We start from the raw sequence: 23,481 nt of genomic DNA, 5'->3' as shown, positions 1-23,481 counted from the left end.
TATATATATATATATATATATATATATATATATGTATGTATGTATGTATGTATGTATGTGTTACATTGATGACTATATCAGCACACCCTTACTCTTCACAAACATCTTGACTCCTTCTTCTCTTTCATCTAGTTCGTCCATTTTGTTCTTGGATTTTCCTGTTCGGTCTCCAACACCTCTTTCGACTTTCTTGACATTTCTGTTACCATCCACCACTCCTCTCTTACCTCTTCCATCCACACACTCACACTCTTATCTCCGCTTCTCACTCTACTCACACCAAACTGTCTATCACTTATTCTCAGTTCCTCCATCTCAGCCAGTTCTGTAGTGTTGATGATGACTTCACGACACAGTCCCAACTCATGGCTCACCACTTTGTCCAATGTGGATACCCCCCACCATTATTCAAACCACACTTTCCTGTGCCCTATCTGTTAACCATATATCCTCTCTTTCTCCTTGTTTCACCATTACCACCCTTTACCCTTTCTCCCTCAACTACAACCCCTCCACCCTACCCCTCCATCACACCATCTTTTGGGCTTTCTGCCAACTCCAATCTTACCCCTTGACTTCCTACAAGACTTTCAGGTCTGTAGTTTCTTCCCCAATCCTGGCACCCAACCTGTCTCCCTGTCTTGCTCTCAACCATGCTGCTGCACCTGCCCCTACCTCTCCAACACCACTATCCTCATTGGTACCCACCACCTCCCCTACCACATCATTGATTCATTCCGCTGCATTTCCAACTTTGTAATCTACTGAATCCTCTGCTCTCTATAATTCTATATTGGTCAAACTGTTGGTGATTTTTCCAAACATCTCTGAAACATCAGACTTGGCAGTGGCATCCCGGTCTTATGTCATTTCGCTCAATCAGTCATTTGTTACAACATCTGTCTGTGTTTGGATAGACATTACACAGAGGCCACCTAGATTTCCACCTCCATTGAGAGCAGGAATTTATTTTCTCCTTCCATACCTCAGTCCCTTATGGTCTTAATTTGTCACCTCACTTGATCTAAACCCACCACCACACATCTGCCACCTTCCACTGTCCCTCCCCTTCTCTACTCCCTACACCCCTTCTTTACACTGTTATACTCAATACCCACACCACATACATTATGCCCTTACAGCATATCCATATACCTGTACTCACATGCACACGCACACACATTCCTTTCCACTCCACACACACACATACACCAGCATCCACACTCTCACAAAAGAGCCAGAAACGCACATCTGAGAATCCACTGGAGGGAAGTACCGATGTGTTTTTACTCCTTTTACCATAAGAGAGAATTTTTTTCTCTTTGGTAACTGCCTTTAGAAAATTAAAATATGTCACAAACATACATACATGCACAGAAGTTTATAAATATCTGTGTGTGTGTGTGTGTGTGGATGAGTGGGTGTGTGGGTGTTATTTTCTATTTTGCACTTTGGCATGGAGCATAGCAATGTTGCTTCTTAATAAGATTTTACAGATTCAGTATTATCTTGGAATACCCAGATAATAATGAAGTGTTTCTCATAATTGGAAAAAAACAGGAGACAAATAAATGAAGCTGAAGAATATTCAAATATATTCTACAACATAAAATAATATCAAGATGTATGAAAAATGTCACAGCCTTGAAGACACGATATTTAGATTTGCTTGTATTATTTATAGCCTCATGTATGTGCTTCGAGATATATTATTACAAAAACAAAAAATTATTTATTTCAGGTTCTCTCAAAAGTTCATAAAATTCTTATGACCTCAATAAAAAATAGATGTTGCAAAGAAGTGTAGACTGTCTCAACCAAATCAGAGGACCCTTGTTGAACAAGGGACTTTTCTGACTCCAAAATTCCTCTGTCTTCTTTACTCATTTGTCTAAACATCCTTCATCTTGTTGACATCATAAGAATTTAGAAACTTCAAGAGAATGTCAGTTAATTCGTTTTTCACAATTGAACTTGAAGTAGAAAAGTTATAAATATTATCATCATTTAATATCTGCTTTCCATGCTGGCATGGGTTGGATGGTTTGACAGGAGTTGGCAAGCCAGAAGACTGTACCAGACTTCACTGTCTGTTTGGGCATGGTTTTTACAGTTGAATACTCTTCATAACACCAACAACCATACAGAGTGGACTGAGTGCTTTTTATATGGCACCATTGAGGTCTGTTTTGACATGGATTTTACAGCTGGATGCCCTCCTTAATGCCATGGGTTGAAGAGGTCAAAGGCTGCCCGTAGTAGAATGTCTGTTGTATTTACAGAAGGTATGGATTGATGTTCCACAGACAACCTTTTTTATGTAAAGGATTTTTTAAAACCAGTATTAAAACACTTATTTATAGCTTTTCCACTTCAAGTTAAACCATTCAAAACAAATTATTCATCTTGTTTAGAATGTCTTTTAATTCATCCAGCTATAACTATAATCAAAATATATATCACATAGTCAGCTGCCCTTTATTCATCTGTTGTGCAGACACTAGGGATGTCTGCGCAATAGGGAGGTAAAGTATATATTCTATCTCCAGTGGAATCGACTGAAGTAACAGAAAGGAAAATGAAACTATACAGTAGAAAGAATATAATCTATTGAGAAATTATAGATCAACTGAAGTTTTGGAATAGAGACCATTCCAGTAGCCAGGAGGGATGGTCACCATATAGAAAAGAGATACAAGTTGAGAACTAAAGTATTATCTAAGGGTTTATAGTAAATATAGAAGAAAGAATCACAAGACAAATTCTTCAAGCTGAAGTAACTGGTATGGGATTTATGGGAGACCTAGAACAAGATGGTTGGGTAATATCCATAGTCTCAGTTGATCATTCTTGGGAATGCAGCCAGAAAGTGGAATGACAGTTGCTTCTGATAGGACCCTATGGAGGAGGTGCTTGAGGACTCCACCCCAATGACCCTTTCAGGAATGGTGGGCAGAGAAGACGGATGCATAAAAATATTTATACAAACTCAATTAGGATGGTAACTCATACAAATTAGTGAGAAGTATCTAACAAAGATAAATGTTCTGTATAAAAATATTAATTCATAAAATTTCTGTATCAATTTTTATGCAAAAATTTTGTAGAAATACTATTAAGGATAATAAATAAAATTCTTAGGTATGTAATTTATTTCTATGTTAATGTGTAAAAGAACTTAGTAATGTGCTGTTTAGAATCATATATTGTGTATGTGTAATCTGTTCTGATAGACTGTACAAAATGAAATAAGCAATTATAGAATTTTCAGGAAGTGCCATATTGAGTTGTATTATTAACCTGTTGAAAATATCTCATAATATCCAGTAGTTATACAAAGAAGAAGAACAATTCTAAGGGTGTTGTATTAACTGTATGAAGAAAATAATCTGCTTTCAACTAAAGATTTATATCTTGATAACTTTATTACTGCTTCCTAGCATAACATTGGAATCTTCGTATTCCACGACCTTCAGTTGTTTTTAAATTAACTAATGAGGATTCTTCATTGCATATATTTATGCTGGAATGTATACACATGTGAATAATTATATGAAGCATTAAGACTTTATCATCACATAATTTCTTGAGTGAGTGAACCAGATTTTTGACCACACTCCCTTGTGAACCTACTCTTTAACCCATTTTGCAAAAAACTGTTCCCTTTCCTAGATTACAAACCATAGTGTTTTAATGTTTTCGTATTTAAATTAAAACCTTAGTGTTAATGTCATTTCTCCTGATGAGGATTGGCCTGCAAGAGCTCTGTGCCAGTGCCACGTAAAAAACACTCATGTCAGCACCATGTAAAAGTGCTTGTATGAGTGTCATGTTAAAAGCATCCAGCAGACATTCCACCATAGAAACCAAGCCAAATCAGGCTGGAACCTGGTGCAGCTCACCTGTTTGTCAGCTCTGGTCAAACTGTCCAACTCCTGCCAGCATGGAAAACAGATGTTGAAGGACGATGATATTTATATGTAATGCTTGTTTTGTTATGTTCCAAATACCAAATTACAATATTAATCATTTTACTGAATCCCATCAAATTCTTGATTGTTTTCATAATTAATTAAAAATCAAAGACAATGTTTTACATTAGAATTATGATCACAAAAGGCTTAGAAAGAAAAAAAACTCATGCTTGCACAGACATAGGTGCAGGTGTGAATGACCATGTGGTTAGGAAGTTTACTTCACTTTTGCAGTTCTGGATTTAATCCTATTGCAAGATGGTTTAGTTCCAAGGGCTGGTGTCTTTTCAATAGCATCAGCTTGACCTAATCTCTTGTTAAATTGTTTTGAGATGAAACTTTGTGAAAGCTACTTGGATGGACTTTGCTTGTTCTTTAATAGTATAACAGCCTCTTCTCTTTGGAGCTAGCTGGTCTCAGACCACTTCTGCTTAGGAAGTATTAGCCCACTTTCTCTCTTTCACTCATCACCCTTGTTGTGTGTCTGTGCGTGTATCCAGACCCTACATAAATTACTTTACCTAATCCTTTTTTCCCAGAACATTGGCCCTCTGGAATTCCTTCCCTGCTCATGTCTTTCCTGCAGATGTTGAATTTCAAATGTTCCACTAGAGCATTAATGACATCAATCTCGCTAGTCTAGAAGAACATGGAAAGTCATGGGTATTGTCCCTCCTTCAAACTGTAAGTAACTGAAAAATGATTTAACCTGTCACCTGGTTTTAGCATCACCACCTGTCCTTTGGGTACTTTTACATGAGTCTAATCTGTTGCAAACATTCAGATTAGATCTTTGATCTGAAGATAATCTCTGAGTCATGATTTCACTCCATTTCCCAAGTCTCTGAAGGTCTGCTAAAGGTCATGGATGCTGCCTTCCTCTTCTGATTAAGCTTTGAATATAGTGGAGGTAGAGGTGGGAAGAGAAAAAAAAAACTTTTAAAAAATTTGCATATTGATTTGTTGTCTTTAGGGTGCTGTACCACGAGGGAACGCCACCAGAGAGAATTTAATGAAATTAGGTTTGAAAAAAGGAGAAGTGGTTTTCCAATGTCCAAAATGTCTAAGCATTAAACCAGATCGAGCTCATCATTGTAGGTAAGGCTGTTTTTTCTATCTGATTTTAAAGGTTTGGTACCATCACCCTCCAGAATTAACTCGTCTTCTTTTACATTTTTTCATTTATTTGCCTGTAGCAACAGCAGATGTTACATGTTATTTACTCCTACCTACCTATCTGTCTGTCTGTATGTTTGACTATGGAAAGTGTTATAAAGCTAAGTTGAGCTGTGAAGCAAAAAATGAAATATTAAAATCAAAGTGCACATATATTCAGTAATTTGGAAGAATATGTTGAAAACTTCATATATTTGTAGGGAGGCATTTCTGCATAGCTACATTTATAATTTTTCTTTTCCTTTCAATGTTTATCTATCTATCTACCTATCTATCTATCTATCTATCTATCTATCTATCCCCACCCACCCATCCATCTCTTCTCCCCTCCCCCCACTCTCTCTCTCAGTTGTATGCTGATGTATATTTCTGAACTGAAAATTTTATTTAGTTTAGAAGTTTAATGCTTTAAACAATTTTTTTAATCTAACACCTCTGTGTGCTTGTTAATATAGTGAGTGCATGTGTGTGTTAATTCCTGCCTAAAACATTTCTCTGTCAATTATTTCAGTGTTTGTCAACGATGTATACGAAAGATGGACCATCATTGTCCCTGGGTAAACAATTGTGTCGGAGAGAGCAACCAAAAGTTCTTCGTGTTATTTACTGTAAGTAATGAGAGGTGAACTGTTCTTCTCTACCTTGGTGAGTGTGGATTGTATGGGTATAGGAAGGTGGGGAAGAGAATTTCAACAATCTGGCACGTACTACACTTGTATGTGTGGCTGTCACACATGATAGCATATGCATACAGTATACACACAAACACAGGTATATGAAAAAACTTGTCTATTTTCACACACTAGTAAGACAGACTACAGTCTTCTTTTCTTTATCATCATCATTACATTTTCATGTTTTCCCATATGAATTAGATAAGCACATATCTTACCTAGATTTGGGTTAGATAGACAGGTGTCTAGCATTGGATTTTGTATGTCCTATGTGATCTTCCTTGCTGTGCCTCTATTACACATAACCTTCTACAGCTGTTTCATTGCACTAATTCCCAATGTGTTGTGATATTAACACAATAAATTAAATTAGAAACATTTGTTATGAACGCGAAAAAAAATTTCAATTTAACATTTGTGCAATGCGAATGTCGTTCCGTGCATTCAAACAGAAAAAAAAAGGATATAATAAAAACGAAGTCATTTTTAAAACAGAAAGAAAGAGAAAAAAAAACATATTGGATAGTCCATGCCATGAGAAAAAGAAAAAGGGAAAAAAATAGCCTTTAAAAAGGGCAGCGGACGGGGAGAACAAGAGAGAACACTGGAAATGAGGAGAGTGCTGATCTGATATCAGGAGAGGTTTGATTCATCATTAGTGAATGTATATTGAGCATCAACTGGACTGTTACTGGTGATTATTTGTGTATATTCTATTCACTTGATGTCCTTTTCTGGATATATCATAGTGTGGACATTCAAAACAGGCCAGCAATATTAATAATTGTCATTTCCTTGCGGAATAACATTTGTATTGTATAATATTGTATATTTTGTACCTTAAGTGTTATTGTAGTAAATTTCCAAGTAGCATTTTAACTTTAATCTGTGCGTTCGTTTTTTTTTAAAATCCTGAATGTAACGCATTAAATCAGTCCAAAAGTGTACCATGCTTTTCAAGTGTCACAGTTTATTGAGTCTCTTAGAACAACTGTGATTAGAATTGCTTAGATTAACTAACTTGGCTGCATTGTCTGTTAGAGCTCTACATGTATCTGATGTCTAACAGTAGCAGATGTCACTCATATGTAGACAGATATTTCTACATAACTGATGTCTCTCTGTCGCATCATCTCATGTCACTGATATCTGTCTCTATTACATCTCTATATATGTGATTGACTTGTCTCTGTTAAATCTTTACATGTGACTGGTACCTGTCTCTGTTGCATTTCTACTTGTGACTGATTTCTGTCTGTTACATGTGACCAATATTTGTCTCTGTTACATCTCTACGCATGTGACTAATATATCTTTGTTACATCTCTACATATGATTGATAACTGTCTTTATTACATCTCTATGTATGTAACTGATATCTATCTCTGTTAAATCTCTACAGATGACTGACATCTATCCCTGTTACATCTCTACTTGTGACTGATTTCTGTCTCTGTTACATCTGTACATTTGACTGATATCATCATCATCATCATTTAACGTCTGCTTTCCATTCTGGCATGGGTTGGACGGTCTTCCTGGGTCTACTTCTTCCACAGGTTCCCTCAACCACTACAGTGTGACACATTCTCACCACATGACCATACCAGTGCAGTTGTCTCTCTTGCACACAACATCTGGTGCTTCTTAGATCCAACTTTTCTCTCAAGGCACTTACACTGTGTCGAGTATGGATATTTGTCTGTTAAATCTCTACATATGACTGATGTCTATCTCTGTTACATCTCTACTTGTGACTAATTTTTGTCTCGGTTACATCTATACATGTGACTAATACCTGTCACATCTCTGCATATGACTGATACCTGTCTTTATTACATCCCTACATGTGACTGATATCTGTCTCTGTCACATCTCTACATATATAACTGGTATGTCTCTCTTACACCTTCATATATACCTGATATTTGTCTCTCATTTCTACATATGCCTGCTCAAATAAACTAAATTTACTGTACACTGTCTCTGTTTCAGCTCTACATATGTTTGATGTCCCTTCATGCTGCAATGTTGTCCATCAATCACTTTGTTGTTTGTATTGGTAAAGACTGGAAAGGTGAGTTTAACCCTTCTCTCTCTCTCTCTACCCCCTTTTTTGCTATATTCTTTTCATTCTTTTTCCTTATTTGCCTCTGTCTGTATTTTGTTGTTTATCTTGATGTTGTTGTTTTTTTTAAGTTTGTTAAATAAGCTTGTTATTATTGTGGCAATGGCCTTGAGTTTAGAATGCTTCACTATTGACCGTGGTGTGAGTGATGATGATGGTGGTAATGGCAGCATTTAAGTTGGAATCGTTCGCATGACAACTTCTCTTGGTAATATAAATATCACAGTATCCCATTTCTCTATTTTCCATAAGTTTGTGACTTTGCATCTATGTATACAAATGATTAGGTTTATGTTTTTGTGGTTATGATTATTATTATTTCTATATGTTAATATGCTGTCACAGGACTAGTTGAAAGGAGAGGCAAAAAGAGAGAAGAGTGTTAGTGGTGAGAGCTAGGAGAAAGAGACTGCTGTTATGTTATGTGGTTAAATAGTTATTTGAAGGAAGAAGTACAGAAGAATAGAATGTTTAACACTAGAGATTGTGGTATAGTTGAAAGAGTGGCAAAGAAAGATGAATGGCTAGATATATTGATAGTTTAATTAAATTAAATAACTTTAATTAGCAAATAACTTTAGATGTTATTTTTCACATGTTTCAGTTCAAAGGCTGTGGCATTGCCATTATTCTGTTGTTGTTTTATTTTTTTTTTTTTGTTATTTGATTTAAATGCTTATCCATTTTGATGGAGTAGACAAATGCAAACATTGACAGAAAGAAAAGTAGACTGACTATCTGACTGGTAGATAGATGGATAGATAGACTGACAAGCAGATAGATAAGTCAACAGATATATCAAATGTACAGTTAGATAGATTAATAGCTATACAGGTAGACTGCTAAGTCTTGTAGTTTTTTAAAATATCCATGTTAAGATTTGTTAAGACTTTACCAATGTACAGTATTGATTTTGTTCTATAGTTAACATTGTTTACTTCTTGACATAACGTGAATGATAACAGATAACAACTCACAGCACAGAAGACATAAGGTTTTGGCTTTCAACGATGTGGTTTCTTGAAATTGTATCTACACTTCTACTTATGTGGACTTTTACCCTATCTCAAGAACGAAATGCTTCAGAAAAATATAAGATTTTCAAAATGACTGTGGAATTTTCACTTGCGCTGCTATTCGTCATTGTTGTTGCTGTTATTATTAAGATGGCAAGCTAGCAGAATCGTTAGCATCCTAGACGAAATGCTTAGCGGAATTTTTCCTATAGCTATGTTCTGAAGTCGACTTTGCACCTTTATCCTTTCGAAGTCGATAAATTAAGTACTAGTGAAACACTGGTGTCGATGTAATTGACTGGTCCCCTCCCCCAAAATTTCAGGCCTTGTACCTATAGTAAAAGGGATTATTATTACTACTACTACTACTACTAGTAGTATCTGTAGAAATTCTATGATAAATATGAAACATTTTTAGATGGTTGGAAGTTTATATAGAACCATAAAAATTAGTATTTCTTTTGAAATTGTATATTCTACATTATTTTCATTTAAAAAAAAAAAAACCCTCAGTTCTTCTGGATCAGGTTGTAATTGAAGGAGCATGACTTTCCTATTCTCTCAGCAGTTCAGAGGTTCATTTATAAATCTAAGAGCTTCGCAATGATTACAGAGAATAGTCATGTCATCAATGTTGTGACTTTCAACCATGTTTACAGTATTTTTGACATACTCTCTCAATTTCATTCTCTCTTCTATCTTGAACACATTTCCTTACATGTTGTGCAGACTCACTGTATTCTCTTTGATTCATATTATCTTCTACTGTGCTTGTTCAGTGATTTGGCCCTCTGCTCTTTATAGTGTTGTCTATATAGTCTCATTCATTCTCTTGTTAGCTTACATTGTCTTTCATCCGTATTCTGTAAACGAATATCAATTTTCAAGCAAGCAGATGATGAACAGTTGCATTTATGCACATGCTTTAAGTGATAGGCAATATGAAAAATTTAGTTAAAAAAAAAATACAATTTTCACTATCAACTTTACATCACCATCATCATCATGACCATTATAGTTTCCAGTAACAAAACTTAGTCTAAGTTGTTTGCCAACTAAGAATATTTTTATTTCATTTCAGTTCAGTTGTTTGTTTATAACTAATTTTTGGCAATACAAAGTTTGAATAACAAATAAATTGAAAAATAACACCCGCAGCTATTTTGCTGAGTTATTTTACTTTCATTGAAAAATCTCTTTCTATCTATGATAAGTTATTTATCCTTCTTTCTACCATCTACCCATCAATGTATTTGTCAGTGTGAATAGATAGAGAAATAGATTGACAGATAGAAGATATTTAAAAAAATTGATTAGAATGTTATTTTCTTGTTGGTCACAATAATGTATCAGATGATGTTTAAATTTTCTCTCTGCTAAACACTTTATATTTATCTCTACCTCTAACTTCAACAAACCTTTTAATCAGGTCATTCCCCTCTTCATGTCATTATCATTTTTCTCTTTCTCTTTACTTCTCATTTCCACTAACCACATCACAGCGTAATACATTAGTGGTGATAATGTCATTACTTATTCTTTATCTCTCTCTCTCTCTGCCTTTCAACTCACCACAGAACATCACTCCTCTGCTCAACATTGTATTTCGCAATCTCTTTTTATATATCTCTCCCCTCAACTAACTTTTTAACCACATAGCTATTCCCCGCTACCTCATGTCATTAACACTTCTCTTTCCCTCTTTTTCTCTTGTACTTTGCCTCTCCCTTCAGCTAACTACATGAAAGCATAATGCATTTGACATTATTATTATCAAATTCTGCCGAGGTCAACTTTGCCTTTCATCCTTTCGGGGTCGATAAATTAAGTACCAGTGAAACACTGGGGTCAATGTAATCAACTAGTCTCCCCATCTCAAATTCCAGGTCTTGTTCCTTTATTTGAAAGGATTATTATTACTATTTTTATTTACTATTGTATCGTTTCTAGTTGTATCCATAGGATATGGAATATAAATCATGTGACAGCTTCTTTATTTCATCACTTCTTAAGTAACTCCTAATATTTTCTACAAGTTAATGTGTTTGAGGATTTTATAGCCAATCATCAGAAGACAAAGTTTCCTTAAAATACTGATCTGTTTATTGTACCATAAGTTTGAAATAAGTTTAAAATTCATATCTTGAAGTTTGAGCCTTCCTTTAGTAGTTATCCCTAATGGCAGAAATGTTCACCTGGTGGTGCTTGTTTGTGTGTGATTGGTTTAATGTCAAGCATTGTATACATATCAGATATCGCTCATATCACTTAGTCATAATCAAAATCAAAGATGTAGCAAGAATAGGTGAACTCTAGTTTGAAGGTGATTACTTAACTACTCTAGATCCACGGAAGGATTTGGACTTAGTATTGCAAGCTAACAAACCATTTGTCAGATTTGCAATTTTACCTCTGCTGGTAGTGGTGAGTTGTTCTTCTGATCCTGTGGAGCTTATTTATATACAACTATGTACACTGGGCCTTTTTTTTTTTAATATCTTTACCTCAGATACAGTATAGTGATGGCAACAGAATATGAACTGCCAGCCATTCAGCTGATTGTCTGCCACCCTATCCATTAAGACATCATACTCTCATACTTGCACACCTAGTAGCAATATTTCTGGTTGAGAATGTTTCCATCAATTGTTACTTAACATTCTGAGGATTATTTACCATATCATCTTCTCATTTCTATATCCAAGCTGGTGTGTTGAGTTAGTGAGGTATTAGATAAGTGTGAGAATTTAAAGTTGAAGTCCTGTTATTTTTAAGTTAGTTTGTGAATGCACATCCAAGTATGCCTGCATGTTCATTAGAAGATACATCATTATACTTGTGAATTAATAGGAAGGTTATCAGGGAAGATAATTTTTGTATGTGGAAGATGCCCAGGATCTGTAAAAACTTCAGAGACTCAGGAAATTGATTCTCTCAGATGTCCTGGTGGCTCATTAGAGGTAGTAGATAATTTCTGCTACCTTGGGGACCAAATTAGTAGCGAGGGAGGATGCACAGAGAGTGTGATAGCTAGAATAGAAAGAGGAAATTTAGAGAGCTGTTACCTCTCTTGGCCATGAAAGGTTTCTTTCTCCAAGTGAAAAGAAGATTGTATGATGCATGTGTACAGACAGCAATTCTACATGGTAATGAGATGTAGGCCCTGGATGCAGAGGGCATGCAAAGCTTAGAAAGGAATGAGGCTAATATTCTCCACTGGATGTGTAATGTAAGTATACATGTTCAACAGAGTGCTAGTTTGGTTATGTGATGTGAATGGATGCCAACAGCTCCATAAAGAAGTGCCAGTCTCTCAAAGTAGATGAAAGTGGGAGACCCAGGAAGACATGGGCTGAAGTACTGAAGAACAACCTCATGATGCTGAACATTTCAGGTGAGATAACAAAAGGCCAAGATGCCTGGCGCCTTACTGTACCAAGAAAACCCATACTTCACAGCAGAAGTGTTAAGACCAGTCCCTCTAGTGGTGTAAAACACTTGTGGCGGCACCACATAAAAGTATTCATGCAGTGCCACATAAAAGTGCCCATGCAGTGTCACATAAAAGTGCTTGTGTAGTGCTATGTAAAATTGTCTGTGTGGTGCTATCTAAAAGTGCCTGTGTGGTGCCATGTAAAAGTGCTTGTGTGGTGCCATGTGAAAGCACATGTGTGGTGCCATGTAAAAGTACACATGCACTGCCATGTAAACGTGCCAGTGTGATGCCACATAAAATGCCCGTGTGGAGACATGAAAGCACCTGTGTGGTGCCATGTAAAAGCACTTGTGCAGTGTTACATAAAAGTGCTCATGAAGTGCCACATGAAAGCCTTGTGCAAGGCATGTGAAAGCACCTATATGGTGCCATGTAAAAGCACCCAGCACACTCTGTACAGTGATTGGTGTTAGGGAGAGCATCCTGCCATAGAAACCATGCTAAATTAGACTGGAGTCTGGTGCAGCTCCCCAGCTTGCCAGCTCTGGTCAAACCATCCAACCCATGCCAGCATGGACAAACAGATGTTAAATGATGATGAATTTTAAATGTGGATATCACACAAGTACTAAATTAACACACAAGTACTAAATGTGGATATCACACAAGTACTAAATTAACACACAAGTACTAAATTAACCGACTATTTATGGGGCTCTGCCTGACAACTAAGTGTTTAATGTGTGTTTCTGAGAGTAGAGTTCTCATTTCAATTACACACGCACACACACACACACACACACACACACAGATGCACACATGACATACAGACTTGAATAGTAATTCTGAGTTTGATTATAAGAATAAATACTTTGCTTTTAGAACAAAAATATTTATTTTCTAAAAGCAATTACAGAGAACTGTGAAAGTAAAAAGCAATCATGTTTAAAGCAATATTATTATGCTATACAAGTACAGCTTAAATGAAGAGACTTGAACATAAAATGAAGCCACATACCGAAATAAATACATAATTATATTCTATATCATCTCCAGACATAATTGTTTTTCCTGCAGTTAAATGATTATAGACTGCTTAGTGAGATATATTACAATTTTACTGTTTATGTACACACTCTTGGGAGTGAATTCGCAGTATAATCAGATCAGTGCTTGACTTACTACAGTCAGAGTTTGATTTCTGTCAAAGTCAACTTTGTTTTTCTACATTTTGGGGTCAGTAAACAAAATACCAGCTCAAGGCAGTGGATTAGTGGGATCGTTAGAACATCATACAGAATATCTTGTGATGCTTATTCCTGTTCTGTGTGGTTTTGAGTTCAAGTCCTGCTTTCTGTCTCTGGAAATAATGACACTTCAGATCAGTTGAAGAAGGAAATCTCCAACATTAAACACACTGCCAACAAGCCACCAACTTGTGCTATATAAAATTTACACATGAAACGTCAATCAACCAGTGTGTGTGTATGTATGTATGTGTGTGTGTATATATATATATATATATATATATATATATATATATATATAGAGAGAGAGAGAGAGAGAGAGAGAGAGACAGACAGATACACATATTAATGTTTGTTTTATGTGTCAAGTTATAATAAAAACAATTTTACATTAAACTGAAGGATTACTCTATACATTTTGTAGAAAACATATTTAGTCTGATGAAGGCTAAGCAAGTCAAAACTTTGAAATCACTGTCAACACTATTCCTTTAAAAGAATAGTGTGTGTGTATATATATATATATATATAATGTCATAAGATATCTCCATGACCCCCACACCTCTTTCATTCAATGACTATGGAACCTCACCACCCTTCTCTGTTCTCTCTCTCTCTCTTACGTTCCTTTCCTCCACTAATCCTTTTTCTTTCTCCAGTTCAACCAATACTCCCTCCCCAATAATGACTTCTGTCCTACTACCAGCCTCACACAGCTATAAATTTATTCTTCCCATTATACTTTACCATCTCTCATTACCTTGCCTAAAATCATTATTCTGTCTTTCTCCCACTGCAAATAAGTTCATAGTATTCACCAAACAGTGCTAAAGTAGCTAATCATATTATGTAAGTCCATTCAGTTCTGTAAGTTGGCAGTCATAGAGGATGTACAATGCATTCTGCAGAAGAGTCTATGATTACATGGTCAATTGTTTTGGGCATTGATAAGATGGTGTTCAGGCTGGTAGGTGCAACTCATAATCCAAGATTATATATATATGTTAAATGATGATGATGATGATATATGTGCCTTATTGTTCCTAGTAGTGCTCGTATCTTTGTCTAATGAAGTGAGCATGGAGCACAAGTAATATTATCATCATCATCATTCCATGCTGACATGGGTTGGACAGTTTAACAGGAGCTGACAAGCTGGAGAGCTTCCCAGGCTCCATTTGTCTGTTTTGGCATGGTTTCTTTGGTTGGATACCCTTCCTAATTCCAACCACTTTACAGAGTGTACTTGGTGCTTTTAACGTGGCACTAGCCCAGGTACTTATATGTGGCACCAGTACAGGTGTTTTTTGTAAGACACCACCACTCATGAGCCTGCAAGACTAGGCTCACATAACCATTAGTTATATTCATGATATGTCTGAAACAATAAAAGAATATTGAATGTAAACAAGTTTTCATTGCATTATGAAATTAACAATCTAAGGCAACAAGCTGGCAGAATTGTTTGCACACCAGACACAATATTAGTGGCTTTTTGCCTGTGTTTACATTCCAAACTCAAATTCTGTCAAAGTTGACTTGGCTTTTCATCCTTTTGGACTCATTATAACAAGTACCACTTGAGCACTGGGGTTGATGCAATCGACTGGTTCCTCTCACCTAAAATTTCAAGCTTTGAGCCAATAACAGAAACGATTATGACATTCACAGTCCAATGTTCAAACAGAAAATTTAGTTAAATCAACTAAGTCTGTGTGATCACTTTGAGTTCATCCATGGTGAACACTAATAGAGGTTGAGCAAATGAACAGACAAACCATTGACGATCAGGATCAACTAGTTCAGTTAGCAAAATGTAGCTATGATCTGTAGCTGTGGCATGCACAGATGAGATATTTCAGCTAGCAAAAGACTAAAGTGACTTCAATCCAGACTGGACATTCATGCCTCATCACTCAATTGAGACAGCTGAATTGAATGATGTGTAATGTTTATCACCACTTCTATATGGCTGTCCCATAGATTATAGAGGTTTTCTAACTGGCTACTTTGCTTGTGTGTGTGTGTGTGTGTGTGTGTGCATGTGTGTGTACGCATATATGTGTGTGTGTGTATATATATGTATGTGTGTATGTACTTGTTGGTGTATATATATATATATATGTGTGTGTGTATGTATGTGTATTTAGAGTTGCAAAAAAGTAATGTCTTATTTTCAAGCAAATAGCAATTGAATAGGGTCCATGTCAAACTATTGGAGACTTATCATGGAAGTCAAAAAACCGTGGTCCACTGTGCAAGATCGTTGCATGTAGATTGGGAAAGTGTTTAGAGAGAAGTGAGTTCACAAGCTGTCTCCTGAGAATAAAGCAGTGTGTTCAGCAATTTACCAATCAGAAATGAAGAAACCTCATTTCTTAATGAAATTCCAACAGGTCATAAGAAATGGATAATCAGTGCCAACAATAAACATAAGAAGCAGTGGCTTTTGCCAAATGAAAATCCAGTTCCAACACTCATATTAGATCTACACTGAAAGAAGATTTTGCTGTGTTTGGTGGAATACAATAAATATTGTTCCTTTGAATTATAAGAACAAAGGAAAGTATCTCCACAGAACTATGTTGTCATCAACTTGAACATGTCAATCAAGTTTTGCTCAAAAACCAACCAAGACTAGTCAACAGAATGGAAATCATCCTGCATCGTGATAATGCAGTGGAGATAACAAAGGAAAGATAAATTCATTAAGCTGCAAAGCACTGCCTGGCACTTCCTACTCACCAAACCAAGCACCATCAAATTTTCACTGATTCAGATCACTTGAATACTTTATCAGTGGAAAAAAACTCGGAAGCAGGAACAATGTCAAAACAGCACTCCAATCATTTTCTTCTTCTAAAGAACCTGACATTTTTTTACCTGAGAAACCAGAAAGGTGGATTCAAGGTGGGAAAATATTGCTAATGGTGGTGATTATATTTTGAATGAATAAATATTTTTATATGTTTTATGCTGATTTGAACTCATTACATGTAATGTAACATTACTTTTTGGCACCCCTAAAATATATATATATATATATATGTGTGTGTGTGTGTGTGTGTATGTACCTGTGCACGTCACGTACATGCATGTATATGTATGTGTGTGTGTATATGTGTACCTGTGCACGTACATGCATGTATATGTACGTAAGTGTGTGTGTGTGTGTGTATATATTTATATACATACATACACATAGCAGGCTAGCTGCGCAATCAGTCTACATCTCCACTACTCCTGTGTGATGCAGTACTGAGGTAAACTAAATATCCATGTTTTTCAGGTATTTCCAATCTTCCACTGGTGCTACTAAACATTGTACTGAGTCTTGATACTAGTATGCCTTCAGTCAATTTTGGTGAGATGCCTGCCATGTTTCATTTGGTTTCAGTTTCATGCTTTTTTTCTAACATATTCTTCCATTTTAACCTATTTTAACAATTAATTTCAGTGCTTATTGTAAAACTACTAAATTTATTTGCTTTATTAGGTTCTATGCAAATGACTGCATGTCTTCATTAGTGTTATTTTGTTACCTTTAAGTTTCTTTCTGTTAATTATCTTTCTTTTCTAAGAGCCTACTTGCTTTATTTTGCTCTAAACAAGTTTCTCAAAATTCACTTTGAGAAAATTATTCAAAGGTAAGATTCTTTAAGAATCAAAGCATGAGTGTGGGCATTAGCTGCAACCATAACCCGTTATGGTCCATATATTTGGTGAAGAAATGGGTTTCTATGTAAACTGGTGTTTATCAACCTAATTCTTGTTTCCTTTCTGCAACTGACACTGTACTTAAGGAGAAGAAGTGTTACACAAAGATCTCCATGTTCTGTGCACAGAACATGGTGTGCTTAATTTTCCTTTCATGGCTTTGAAACTTGCTGCTTATGGCTGGATAATCAGTGTTGTATCAAACTATCTAACAATTTGTGTCTGAGAAAAATATATATATGCATCACACCAACTACGTGAGGCAGTGTAGTCTTTTATCCTTTACTTGTGTCAGTCATTGGACTGTGGTCATGCTGGGGCACTGTCTTGGAGATTTTTTTTTTTACTTTTAGTTGAATGAATTAACTCTAGTACTTATTTTTTAAAGCCTAATACTTTTTCTGTTGGTCTCTTTTGCTGAACCAATTAAGTTACAGGGATGTAAACACACCAGCATGGGTTGTCAAGTGGTGGTGGAGAACAGACAGAGATTAAAAGACACACGCACACATATAATATACACAATGTGTCTTACAGTTTCTTACAGTGTCTTACAGTTTCCATCTACCAAATCCTCTCACATGGCTTTGGTTGGCTTGAGGCCGTAGTAGAAGACACTTTCCCAAGGTGCCATGCATTGGGAACCTTATGGTTGGGAAGCAAGCTTCTTATCACTTATCACAGAGCCACACCTATAACAAGGTGCTGTCCTCTATATACAGAACTTGCCATCCCCAATAGTTTGGTCATGCATGTCAACATTTGCCAGACACCTTTATTTTTATTGCTTTCAATTTGCTTCCCACCTCACCCCTCATCCCCAATGCTTGGGCTGGTGGAGCTGCTTTGGTTGGTGACTGCAGATTTTGTATTGAACTCTAGCTACAACATGTACTAATGGAATGTGAATGGGTATGAAAAAAGGTATGAACTGGCCACTATATTACAAGGGTAGATAGCTATTCAAAAAATAGCCTGCAAAGTGAATACTAGTGTGGGTACAAGTGACTGAAGTATTAATTATAATTGGTACAATTATTATAGTATAGTATATGGTATAATTATTAATTGGTACAATTATTATAGAATTATCATTGGAGAACATGAAAACTGGCTTGCTACTTATAATAATGATGATTCTGATTTAACCCTTTAGCATTCAGATTACTCTGTCATATATAATGTTTATTTATTCACATTGTTTTAAATGAATCATGCATTGTGTTGTAGCTTCCAGATGTCAATGATGTGATTGTTTATTTTTACAATGACATTGTATGGTAGGTGTGCAAAGCTGAACATGGGCCAGTTTGAACATAAAACAAGTACAATATTTGGGCCAGATATGGCCAGTTTAAATATAATGTACAAGACCAACAGTTTTGAAGGAAAGGAGTTGACTGATACTGTTGGCCCCAGGATGAAAGGCAAAGTCAACCTTGATGGGATTCGAACTCAGAATATAAAGAACTAGAAAAATTACAGCAAAACATTTTTTCTGATTCTCAAATGATTCTGCTAATCCACTACACTAATAATAATCCTTTCTACTATAGGCACAAGGCCTAAAATTTGGGGAAAGGAGACTAGTCGATTACATTGACCTCAGTGTTCCACTGGTACTTATTTCAACAATCTGGAAAGGATGAAAAGCAAAGTCAACCTTGATGGGATTCAAACTCAGAACGTAGAGACAGATGAAATGCCACCAAGCATTTTGTCTGGCATGCTAACGATTCTGCCAGCTCTCTGCTTTAACACCAATAATAACAATTATTATTTCAAATTTTTGCCACAAGGGTAGCTTAGGGGTGGGAGATGAGTCAATTACATCGACTCCAGTGTTCAACTGGTACTTATTTTATTGACCCTGAAAGGATGAAAAGCAAAGTTGACTTTGGTAGTATTTGAACTCAGAATGTAGCAATGGGCGAAATACCGCTAAGCATTTCGCCTGGTGTGCTAATGATTTTGCCAGCTTGCTGCCTTAGTAATAATAATAATAATAATAATGATGATTTCTACTATAAGCTTAAGGCTTGGAATTTTGGTGTGAGGGGTATAGTCAATTACATTGATCCCAGTACTTGATTGATACTTATTTTATTAACCCCAAAAAGATGAAACGTAAAGTTGAGCTTGGTGGAAATTGAACTCAGAACAAAAAGATGGATGAAATACCTTTAAGCATTTTGTCCAGTTTGCTAACAATTTTTCCAGCTCACTACCTTAATAACAATAATAATAACAATGATAATGACAATAATGATAACAATTAGTGGGACCTGTGAATATTTCACGGAATTAATAGTGAACTTATTGGGTTATTCCTGAAAACTTTACCCAAAAAGCTTAAAAGTGTAGCTTGTGTGGTGTATCGAAAGATAGTTGCTCATCTGCTATTCATTGAAAAGTGAAGGAAATTGGAATACGATGATTACTTAATGCACTTTATATATCCATATATATATACTTTATGTACAAGTTTATAAACTTTATACACAGCACTCATTAAATAAATATTCACTCTTATTTTTCCTTCCTCCCCCCACCATAAACAGAAAAAATTACATTTTAAAATTTACTTAGTCACAATTTTATATCTAGATAACAAAAATTTTATTGTAAGAAAAATAATTTTATATGTAAAATATAAGGGTCACGAGGGTAAAAGTTTAATGCACGTGGCATACTCTGAAAACCACAGCATTGATAACTTATAAGCCAAGGCGATGGATCAGAGCCAAGACATATTTCAATTTGCATACATCTTTCAATCCAATACTTCTTTGCAGACTATGTTCTTCATGTAAGTTCTCTCTCTTCTTTTCCCTTGTTTGTCAGTGATGGTAACTTTAACCCTCACATCAGATAATTTGTGAGCCTTTGAGAATGCAACATATAGCTGACCATGGCCAAATACACGTTCAGGCAAGAACATCCCCACTTTATCAAATGTCTTCCTTTGTGATTTATTGATAGTCATTGCATATGACAGGCAAACAGGAAACTGGGATGCACATGTATTAAGTGATAGGTGATATAAAAAACTTAGTTCAGTTTTTAAAAAAAATTACTTTTCACTATGCACTCACCATTGCCACCTCCACCACCACTGCCATCATCATCATCTCTCTCTCTCTCTCTCTCTCTTTCTCTCTCTCTCTCTCTCTCTCTCTCTCTCTCTCTCTCTCTCTCTCTCTTCCTTTCTTTAATCTCACCATCAGAACATCACCCCTCTGCTAAAATTATATTCCTAACTCTCCTCTATATCACTACTTTCAACTAACTTTTTTAACCATGTAATAAATATTACATTCCCCCTACCACATATTATGGATGCTTCTCTGTCCATCTTTCTCTTTCCCTCTTTCTCTCTCTCTCTCTCTCTCTGCCTCACTCTTTGCCTTTCTTCAACGAATCATGTGAAAGCGTTACAATTACATTCCCTCTACCTTACATCATGGACGGTTCTCTATCTCTCTTTTCTTTCTTTCACTTTTTCTCTAATCATGTGAAAGTGTTATTGACAGGCTAAATAACAATGATAAGCAGAATTATTATAAGATGATGATGATGATGATTTCAAATTTTGGCACAAAATCAGCAATTTGTGGGGAAAGGTAACTTGATTACATAGACCCCTGTATTCAGCTGGTACTTATTTTATCAACCCTGAAGGGATGAAAAGCTAAGTTGACCTTGACAGAATTTGAATTCAGAATGTAGAGATAGACAAAATGCCTCTAAGCATTTTGCTTGGCATGCTAACAATTCTGTCAGCTCTCTGCTTTCCTTTAATAATGGTAATAATAACAATTATTTCTTATTTAAGCACACTTAATTTTAGCAGGTGGGATTTAGTAGATTACATCAACTCCTAGTACTTGACTGGTACTTTACTTTATCAACTCCTTAACCCTTTCGCATTCAGTTTACTCTGTCAAATATAATTTTTGCCTATTCACATTTTTTTTAAAATTAATCATCTATTAGCTGGTAAACTTCGAGATTTTGAGGATGTGGTTGTTTATTCTTAGATTAACATTGTGGGGTGAGTGTGAGAGATTGGATTTGGTCAGCTTCAACAAAAGACAGGTAAAATATTTGGGTCAGAGTTTGTATTGAACACTAGCTACAACCTGTACTAATGGAATGTGAATGAGCATGAAAATAGGTATGAACATATTACAATGCTAAAAGATTCAAAGATGAAAGGCAATGTTAACTTTTGTTTTCTGCTACAAGTTCTTCAAACATATAATACAACTTCAGTATAAGACAATACAACTTCGATGCAATACAACTTCAGGATGTGACAAAGTAAATTTTGGTAGGATATGAACTCATAGTACATTGGGATGAAACTAAATGCTGTAGACATTTTCTCTTATTTCTACCAGATCATTTACTACACTTCTTCTATTACTAGTGATGTTGATGGTTTTGGTGGTGTTGGTGTAATCATGATCATTGTACAAGTGATGGTAGTGTTGTGTCAGTAATGGTATCGTCTTAAAATTAATGCTTATAAAAGTATCCTCGTCATCATCATCCTGTTGGTTGTATAGAGCAATGTAAATAAACTAAGGTCAGCAATGTAATCAGTTAATATCTTTATCATTGCACCAAACAACAACCTTGTGATTCATATGAACAACAGTTTGTCCCTTGCATTTTATACCAATATGTATTGGGACAAATCAATGTAGTGTTATTGCTGTGAGAGTCAGTAATAATAATTGTGAAAGATATTCAATGTTTTGCATGTGGTGTAAAGTTTCAAAACACAGTTCAACCGTCTTTACTCAAAAATATTTAATAAGTCTGTTTTACAAGACAGCATAGATTTCTAACATAAGAAGAAGACATTCGTAAGAGAGGAGTATGGTCAACTGAGTTGTTTGCATTCTATTACTGGTAGTTATTTTATTGAGCTTTGAACAATGACAAATATAAAAGCACATAATGAAAAACAACAGGCCATTTTATGCTCTGATGTTTTTTTAATAAATCCACTGCCGTCTAGTTCACCAGGTTAGAATAAAAAGACACTTTTACTTGAATAGGTAGTTCATAGCTAAGGTTGATTGATGACAAACCACTTTTTGTTTAGAATTCAGATGAATTTAATTTAATTTTGTTCCTTATTTTATTTATTTATTTAATGTACAGCTTTTAATTGATTGCTTTAAAGCCAAATTCCAGTTCAGTTTTCACAAACTTCATTCCCTAATTTTCAACCCATCTTTGATAGTATCTTCATTGTCAAGGTTATACAACACCAAATATGTTTATATCAGCTTATATATCACTGCCATAGCTTACATCATAAAAAGTTGGCTTGTCACTGGACTATAAAGTACTTAGACAAGCAATTCAGAATTTGAACCAGTGATTTAAATTTAGTTTTATATTCCTGTTTATTTTTCCTTGTACATACTTTAAGTACACAGATGAAGGTAATGCTGATAAATCAGAAAGCGGTTATTATTGTTTAAATTATAAGCAAAAAGTTTTTAAGGTCAAACTATATTTGCATGACAGTATTTGATAACAAGTTACAAACTATTAACCTCACTATTATTTGGTGATTTATTGACTCAGGACTCAGCTGTCTTCTCATTATGAGAGAAATGAAATGACTTCAACTCGACAAAAGACTAGAGACACTGACATATCTGTCACAGATGTCATTTGTGAATACTGTTTAATACTTGATGTAAGACTGCTAACAGTACAGCCAACCTATGGAACAGACAGTACCATCTGAACATTGCTGATAACTTTAACAATAACATCAGTTTCTAATTACTCAACATTACCATGTCCAGAGGGGTGGGGTCAGTGTTCAATGATACCATTGAGAGGTAGGTCCTGAAACAGTGCACATTCTCTCCTGCTGATCCCATAACCTTGCTAGGCATGTGGAGCTTTCAACTGGTACCACTTGCATCTGCAGGTTGTTTGAAAAAAATCTAAAAATATATAATTACATTCTTGTTGTAATATACTTCTCTGACCCATGTATGTGCACAGTATATAATTAAAAGCTTTACATTCTAAAATATAGAACATTTCCTTTTAATGAGCTTAATCTTTATATATATATA

General features: G+C 35.4%; 1 protein-coding gene across 5 annotated transcripts in view; it reads left to right on the top strand.

Annotated features, from left to right (window-relative positions):
• Positions 1–23,481, top strand: part of LOC106878124 (palmitoyltransferase ZDHHC3) — a 107,782-nt gene that overhangs the window by 69,195 nt on the left and 15,106 nt on the right. For 4 of the 5 annotated variants that reach the window (XM_052966505.1, XM_014927238.2, XM_014927239.2 and 1 more), the window contains 4 exons: positions 4,948–5,072; positions 5,662–5,758; positions 7,820–7,901; positions 16,941–17,015. In XM_052966505.1, the coding sequence (XP_052822465.1) occupies positions 4,948–5,072; positions 5,662–5,758; positions 7,820–7,901; positions 16,941–17,015 (379 nt within the window). The remainder of the gene's footprint in view (positions 1–4,947; positions 5,073–5,661; positions 5,759–7,819; positions 7,902–16,940; positions 17,016–23,481) is intronic. The other variant, XM_014927241.2, reaches the window with a different exon arrangement.

The sequence above is a fragment of the Octopus bimaculoides genome, chromosome 3 (assembly GCF_001194135.2).
Source record: "Octopus bimaculoides isolate UCB-OBI-ISO-001 chromosome 3, ASM119413v2, whole genome shotgun sequence".
In the NCBI taxonomy this organism is placed as follows: Eukaryota; Metazoa; Mollusca; class Cephalopoda; order Octopoda; family Octopodidae; genus Octopus; species Octopus bimaculoides.
The sequence above is the reverse complement of the archived record's forward strand: the minus strand, read 5'-3'. Positions and strand labels throughout refer to the sequence as shown.